Source organism: Neopelma chrysocephalum, unplaced genomic scaffold (assembly GCF_003984885.1).
Source record: "Neopelma chrysocephalum unplaced genomic scaffold, ASM398488v2 Primary Assembly neopelma1_45, whole genome shotgun sequence".
NCBI classification, from domain to species: domain Eukaryota; kingdom Metazoa; phylum Chordata; class Aves; order Passeriformes; family Pipridae; genus Neopelma; species Neopelma chrysocephalum.
In genome coordinates this window covers 2,377,242-2,385,821 of record NW_020897704.1, presented here as the reverse complement: position 1 = coordinate 2,385,821, position 8,580 = coordinate 2,377,242, and the positions used below count along the sequence as shown (strand labels likewise).

General features: G+C 38.4%; 1 protein-coding gene across 3 annotated transcripts in view; it reads right to left on the bottom strand.

Annotated features, from left to right (window-relative positions):
• Window positions 1-6,181: 6,181 nt before the first annotated feature.
• Window positions 6,182-8,580, bottom strand: part of LOC113965580 (hyaluronidase PH-20-like) — a 39,170-nt gene continuing 36,771 nt past the window's right edge. For 2 of the 3 annotated variants that reach the window (XM_027679184.1, XM_027679185.1), the window contains exon 4: window positions 7,436-8,517. In XM_027679184.1, coding sequence (XP_027534985.1) covers window positions 7,813-8,517 — 705 coding nt within the window. In that variant the 3' untranslated portion in view covers window positions 7,436-7,812. Of the gene's footprint in view, window positions 6,391-7,435; window positions 8,518-8,580 lie in introns of those variants that run through there. The other variant, XM_027679186.1, reaches the window with a different exon arrangement.

The window sequence follows — 8,580 nt, the reverse complement described above, 5'->3', positions numbered from 1 at the left end:
GGCGGGGGGGAGTCTGAGCGGCCCTGAGGGCCAGAGGCGGCGCACGGAGACACCGCGAGCCCCAGGGAGCAGCGGGGCGGCCCCGGGCACTGGGGGTGAGCAGCCGATCCGTGAGGAGTGCGGCAGGATGGGACAGACCTGCGCCGTGGGTGGACTGTACAGCATCCCACATCCAGCAAGGGTGGCCGAGGGCCGCGCTTGCAGCACTGGCTTACGAGAGTTGTCGGGCTTGGGCTGCTTGACAGGATCGATTTTCTAGGTCCGTCACCTCCAGCGATGGCAGTTCTCACACCCCTGGGTTAGGACCTCCACTCTTCCCATGAAACTCTTTTTGAATTGTTCGTCGTGTAGTGAGAGGCTTTCAGGTCCAGGGCTTACCATGGTTTTATTTCTTTTCTCCTGTGACAATTTTTGGAGAGTCATGCTTAATATGATTCCTTGCCTCAAGAGATGCTTGTGACAGTGGTTTTATATTGTGGCCAATAACAGGACATTCCACTTTACCAGAAATCTTCTGTCCGCACTGGATAAGCAACATTTAGCATACAGTATTGCCACACAGGGTTAGGGAAAGGCTTGTTTTATCCATAAACGCAGAGCTAACACTTCACCTGGATCCATTTGCCAGTCTCTGCAGTTGTAGCTGAAATTATATGTGATGCTCTGTAAAGGTTACAGTGCTGGTGGTATTGGTTGATGAAGGACATTCATGCAAGTATAAACAAGGCACACATTGAGTGTGGATACCTCTACTATTGAAACATAGCAAATTCATCAAAACATTTTGAAATTGGTTTTTGTGGTCATTTTAGAGACGTAAGTCAGCAATTTAGAGAATGAGGTTTGTGACAAAACCTCACTGGTTACATCAGTCGGGCCACAAAGTCTGGAAGCTCTTGAGACTGCTCTCAAGAGCAGTTGATTCTGGGCTAGCTGTAGAGGTGAAAAACTTCATGCTTTTTCATGCCTCGGTATTAGATATAGTCAAAATTAGTCATAGTGTAATTCAAATTTTTTTTTTTACAGTTACTCATTTATTTGCTCCTGTAAATTTAATTGTGCATTTCCAAAAGGAAATTGGAGCTGGCCCTGCTACCCAACGGGATTATTTTTCATTCCTTCTCTTAAATATGTCAGCTTTCCTCCTGATTTTGTGTTCAGTGGCAAGTCTCAAACAAAAGAAGGCTTTTTTTTCTTGTTCATTTTTCTGCTATGTATCTTTTTATTTTTAAAAATTTGCTTTGGCCAAAGCAAGTACCAAATTTTGGGTGAATAGGTGAAATGTTTCTGGCTGCCTTGAAGCTGATAAATGTAAGAATTTCCACCATCTCCATATATCACTCATCTGATGATGTGTGGAATAAAGACCATCCATTTGTGAGAGTGGTTTCTGGGAATGAAGTGGTTCTGATTACTGCATGGGTGAAAACTCACATAAAATTGAGCAGTCTCTAGAATTTTTGCAAGAAATATTCGATTTTTCAATAGTACTTAAGGCTCATAGTGATGGAAGTTTAATAAACAGTATATTGCAGATACAGTAACATAGTCTCAAAAAGTACATTTTGGGCATATCCTCATAAAAGGCTGGCAGAGGATGTACAGAAAAATTCTAAAATATTAATTTAATTGTACAATGACTGAAGTCTTTTACAATATCCAGAGGTCAAAAAAATACATGAAAAATCTTGGAGGGTTTGTCCCAGTTCAAAGGTCTGTTACATTGTTCTAAAATCTGTTACATCTTTTGCAAAACTATATGATTATGAAAGGCAATCCTTTATTTTACAGACAGTTTGGTAGTAGAATATCATGTGTAAAAATATTGCTGCCTTGCTAAAATTACCAGCTCAAAGAACATTTGTTCTTGTCGCCTAAAAGCCTGAGCTGGGACCACAATTCGTTATCCTGTGTGACTGTAGAAAAGTCACTTAATCTTTCTGGAAAACATTTTACTACTGATAACGAATTTCACTTTTCTGTCTTGTCTATTGAGATTTGCACAATGCAGGACCAGTTTAGCAGTGTTACGGGACCAGGCAGCACCTAACTTATTGAGTCTTCCAGTGCTCTGTCTCTGAAGGGGTACCAAAGCAGCTTACTCCATTGCAAAGACTTATTTGTGCTATATAACAATGTATCTTATGTTTCTGGTGAAATTGTGGTGATGCTGTAAACACATGGTCAGCAGAACTTGACCTGAATTCACACTGCATATCCAGATGTTTCACATGTGGGGAGGAACGAAATATTTGAGACTCAAATCTGTAATTCAGAGCACTACCAGAGATCAGATCGCATTCTGTGTAGTTTAAGCATGCATTTTAATGACAGTTGAAGATCATAGAATCATTACAGTTGGAAAATACTTCCACGATCATCAAGTCCAACCTTTGACCTTTTCAACTAAATGCCATGTCCAGTCATTTCTTGAACACTTCCAGGGATGGTAACTCCACAACCTCCCTGGGCAGATCTTAAGGAAAAGAAGACTTCAGCTGAATGAAATTTCCAGAGAGGAGAGCATGAGAAGAGGTAATATCTCACTCATATTTTCACATTTGTCCTGATATACCAAATGTTTGTGAAAAAAACCTGTAGAATAAGTTGTGCATCTTTTCTTTTATTGAGGCACTATGTTAGGGTGTGACTAGTCCTCTTTTCTGTTTGTAGGCCAGAGTCAAGCAGCTGTGTTGCTGAAGGGAACAGAAAGATTGTGTTGAACTTTTCAGTGAGAGCCTTGTGATGTACCCACCAGCGTCTGCGTGCATCATCCATGTCCTCTGCTGGCTGGAGCCTCAGAGGCTCTTTAGTATGTACCTTAAATTCTAGTCACACTCCAGTGAGGGAAGAGGTGAAAAAGGATTCCTGTAAGGATTGTTACACTGGCAGAGCGGGGCAGATTAAGGTTTTTAACTCAAAAATGCTGTGGTTTGAATGCCTAAACTTGGTCTATCCAGTTCATGCTGAAACAATGCATAGGATTTACAGACAGCCTAAGTCTGTTATTAGTCCAGCGCCCTTAATTACTGGCTGCCCCAGCAGTAAGGTACTTTGTGCTTTGTTGTACCATTACCCATATTATCGTTATGGGACTGCAGGATGCCCTTAGCCTCCCTTTAAATGGGTGGTTGTTAGGTCCCTGCCTCAGGAAATCACCACTTGACACAGGCAAGCTGTCATCTTGTCTTAACCTGCTATAAACCTGAGGGAGCAGTGTCCTCCGTGAGACTGCCAAAATATAGTATATTTCTTCTGCCAGATTTTGAAGTTCTGTTGAATAAATATATGTCCTTATATGATAACAAAGGCAGAAACAGGTGACTGCATGTTGTCTAGTGTCCATGTGTATATACCGCTGAACATGACCATCTGGAATTGTATGCACAGAGCCAGAATATTGGCTGAATATATAAAGTAGTGATTCACATTAATTTTCATACTGTCTGTTTGTGTCTGATTGCTAATCAATAAATACCTTATCAGTTATAAACTAAGGGTTATACAAGCATACACTGAAAAATGTCATCTAATTACTACTGACCAAGGAGAACTATAATCAATATACCATGATGGTGGTAACACATTAGTAAGCATAATGAAATCCAAAGTTATTCCCTTAAGGATGCTAATATTGATAGGCGCCCTTTACCTCCTTGCCCTTTACTTTCTTGTATATAACAAGGGGACAATAAATGGAAGCCTTTGCAGTCCTGAGTAGTACTGAGAGTGAAAGGTAGCTGCAAAAGGTTCAGAACAGCTACACAAAAGAACTGTTTTATAAAAACCCAGATCCTTGTCTGGTATACATGGTAGCTTAGGATTGGTCTTGAATATGGCTTGTTTACACGACCATCATCATAATGAAAAATATCATGAGGCAGGGTTAATTTTCAATGGATTCTTTCCAGAAAAACACGTAGAAGGATCTGGGATCAGTTATTGGGAATAACTTAGAAGTGGTAAGGGAAGCTTTTTGAGTCTCTTTCCAGCCACCTATACAATGGTTTTCAGTAGCACAGGAGGAAAAAATGCCCAGAAAGAACAACAACAGAACTTTAAGGAAGAAGAAGTTGTTCTTAAATAAAGCAGTAATTATTATTTTCTTTTTTTTTAAGGCATGCAATAAACATTTTTTCCTATCAATGTTATTTTTTGGAAAGAAACTCATTACTCCAACTTGAAATCTCAGACCCTAGTTTTGCAGGCTGTTCTGCTTTAGCAGAATGGGCATCTGCCAGTGCAAAGGAGCTGACAAAAGCACACTGTGAAAAATCTTCCAAGTTTTAGGTATGCATGTTTGAAGGATGGAATTTAGTTGTCATCTTAAAAAGGTCATCAGTGCTCCATAACTGAATATATTTTAAAATTATATATCTGTCTTTGCTGTCTTGTTGGTGTTGAAAAGTGATGGATAGGTACATGTACAAATCTAATCTGTCTGGGAGTTGTCTAGTACCTATTGCACAGGTCTGAAATCTTCCATACAATTCTTTGCTGATATATATACAACAGTGTGATGCAGGGATTAAAGCAAATTTTGCTGAATTCCTTGAGATGCTAGTCACATCCTATGCTGTCTACAAAGTGGTCTTACTGGCCTCTCAAAATATCTCTCCACATTGCTATTTTTAATACAGAAAAGCAAAAAAAAGGTAAGGCAGGGACTGTGTTTCACTTCTGTTCAGTTTCTCTAAGTGGCAACTGCCGTCTCTCTTTGAAGTGCCAATATCTTTGCGTGTCCCAGAATAAGCAACACAATAAACCAGATTCAGATTCTTCAGACAGAAAAGCAGAATTTGAGTTAAAATTTGAGCAAAATGTCTAGACATTGAAGGAGGGCATTCCAGGTAGTTAAACTGCTTTCATTTAAACTCTTTCATCAAACCCACTTTAGCATTTCCCTGTCCTTAAGTATTACCAGTCTGAGTTCAGCCTAGAACAGAAGTACAAAATAATGAATGGCAATCAAAGTGAACTGTTCCTCTAGTATTTAATCTTTTGAAAAATACAAGAACATAAGAAATTAAAATTATAAGGCTAACTAATGATTACAGGAAATACAGTGAATGGAAGGAAATATTTTTGGAAGGGGGTCCACTTTAGGAGAATACAAGTTTGGCTTTGAACATAAGATGGTTACCAGCAATGCAAGGCATAGCACCCCTTTCCTTCTTTTCTGCTTTTACTCCATGGAGACTCATTGACTCCATGGTGACTCTTAATCATAGAATATAGGTAAGACAAATGTAATACAGAGCAAAATAATATATTTGGAAAATGTTGTAATTTAATACATATCAGACCTAAATCCTGAAGTTTGTAAGATTTCAAGCATGAATTGCAAATACATGTAGGTAACAAAAACAATCCTGAATGAACATTTAAAAGGGAGTTGGTAAAGTATGCATCAGAGCACAAGATAGATAGCTACTTATAAATGCATCTTAGGAAGACACAGTTTATTGCAATAATCTGCTTTCCTCTCACCTTCCTTTTACTTTTCTGGTCCTGGCTGCTCTCAAAAGAAAAAAAAAAAAAAGAGCTGGGATCAGATGAATAGGTCTAACATATCAGTTATTGTGTTCTGTTATCTTTACAGTGAGCCTTGGGGAAAGGTTGTCAATATTAAGTGCCTGGTAGATAAAAACTGTTGAATGGGAAGAGACTGGTCTGTCTCCACAGCTTCACTCTTTCACTTTTGCAGTTCACTTCCTCTGCATCCACTAGGTGGTCCTGGGTGCTCTGTTTCAACTCTTCTGTGATTTTAACTTCTCATTCCTTCTTTTCTGGTGATTTCCTGCTTTCTCCATCACAAGTGTTCTGCTTGCTATTACTTGGCTGATAGTGAAAATATTTATGACAAGACTTCTAGATTTTGCGAACCTGCAAGCGGTCTTAGCACAAAATGCTATAGATCCAGTGTCTTTCAGAGCTCTGGATAGAAACAAACCTGACCTCAGGAAGCTTTGCCAGACATTTAACAAAATTGCACAGCCTTTAAACTGCAACTCTGTGTGCCAGCATAAAATTTTAGCCATGTTAAGGCATTCTGAAAAAAGTCAAACTTCATATAAGTCATGAAAGTTTTGCTAAGATATTACCAGTCATATTTCCAGTGAAAAAGCATGTTTTGACAAAGGTGATCAAAACCAGCTGGATTCTTTTCTGCTGAGCAGTCTGCTACATATATATATTTATATTCATGATTCCACTTGAAACATTAATGGCAGAAATAGCTTTGACTCGTGGACTTATCACTGTAACTGGGATGAGAAAATTGTCACATCCTCTTGATAACTTGCTGTTCAAAAGCCATAAAATACTATTTCTCCATGTTAAGTCTAAAGGCTTCATCTATTTTTCTGCACCTCTGTTATGACCAACAACCTGAAAATTCAAAGAGAATTAATATAATTTGTGTTTTCTGCTGGAGTAAGGAATGAACTTTTTATAAACAAATGGCTACCACGAAATCCTTGCTATTTTCACTAGTGAGGCAGGCTCTATCTGTGGAAGGGGGTGAATTATTTATGCAGATCATGCCTAGCTCAAGGGAGATTTTTTAATGTATCCATGCCAGCAGCCACTCTTCACCCATCAGAAGTCCAACTGTCTATTAAGCATCTGACATAATAATTTGAAAAGGTTATTTTATCAAATAAACTGCAGTTAATTGCTTCTAAATGCTTAAACTGACTATATGTAAATCATAACCACATTCCTGATATAATATTGGGAGTACTTTTCTTCTGAGGTATCTCTGCTACTATCACACTGCTTTTGGCAATGGAATAGTATTAAGCAAATACTCTCAGTTCTGTCAGCAGACTGGATCAAAAAGGTGGTTCTGAGATTGGGGACCATGGGAAGTGAATAAAGGGAGTCCCAGGTCCCCAGAGTCACTCATCTTGCTGCCTCCACTGCTGGGTTTTCCTGAGGAGCAAGCTGGTTTCCACCAAAGAAACCACACAGAAAATAATGAAGCATAAAGTCCCATGTTCACAGACAGCCCTATCCAAATGGCTCATACAGCCCTATCCAATTGCTAGGGATGGCTGGATGGGGAAACTGGGACTGGTGACCAGTGCTGGCAGGGAGTGCAGAGGCAGAGCAGATGAGTTGTCAGCATTGGCCAGATAAAACAACTGAAAGCCAAGGAAGGGACATCTGAAATGTTTGCGAGAGTTTGCAAGAAGAAAGGATAAACCACTACAGCTCAAATTTTAACTAATGAAGCTATAATATTTGAAGTCAACAATTACATTAAAGTTAGAACCTTTTGAAGAATTAGAAATATACTTAATTACAAGAAAAACCACTGTGTCCCTATAGATATTGTGAAAAGTGGAGAAATATTACATAAGATAAATTTTATGCTACAAAGTCCCACGGATCTAAAGGTAAGCCACGTATTTTTAAGAGCTAATTCCATTCATATGGAATGAAATTAATTCTTGCATAGAGCATCAAACCTGATGAACTATTTTATGTATTATATATTTAACTATCTTGACTTAGAGTACACAAAACAGCATTGTCACAAATTTTTGTTTTAAATATAACAGTAAAAAATGTAAACTGTAAAAAATGTTTTGTATTCTGGATTATCCTGTCATATAGTATAGTCAGCATATACAGACCAGTATGTCTTTGGCACAAATAGTAGTTTATAGAACTAAACTGAAGAAATACATTCAAGCTGAAGTGTCATCTATGAATTATGAAAAGTTACCTGATACAGATAAGACCATAAGCCTTTAGGGAATTGTTTGTTTGATTGATTGTTTTGTAAATAAAACCTTTAGAATTTCAAACATAGCCAGGGAAAAGAATATTCTCACTTTCGTGGGTCATTTGTATTAAGGTTCTCAAAAGTACAATTAAGCAAAACAGATTAAACATCTTTATCTTATAGGATGAAGAGCTACTGAAAGTACGAGTATCATTTGCTTCTAAATCATATCTACTGGCAGCTGTGATAGTGTTATATTCTGCAGTTGTTATATTAAGTGTATTATTTCTAAAGGTAGATTGGAAATCTTCTATTTCAGGATGTGTAGATAATGTCACCTTACTCTCAGAGGGAAATGAAAATGCAGTTCTGTTAGACAGGATCTTTTCTTCAGAGGCTTCTATGTTAGAAAAGGAATTTGGGGATATCTGAATGCAAGTATCTTCTGAAATGCAAGCATGGAGGTAATGGATGTCGTTTATATCAGCTCTAGGTTCACAGCTGTGCCCTGCATAACAGTGGCAATCAAATTTTTCTATCAATGTTTGCAGATCCTGAAGTGATGGTTGCCCTTGTAGAGTGTATTTCCCATCCTTTGTCATTTGAATTACAATATTCTCAGGGTTCAAATGAAGATAGTCACTGGAATTCCATTTTTTCCGTGCACAAGCACCAGAGTCTTGGCATAACACTTGGCTACAGATTCTGGCTGCCATTGTGACGTTGATGAGGTATGGGGTCAAAGTCCTTCTGAGGTAGTTGTCCAGAATTCTACAGGTATTCTGTGAAAAGAGCATCATACCTCCATAGTTTAGTATGGAAACCATTAAAATGCTATCATTCCA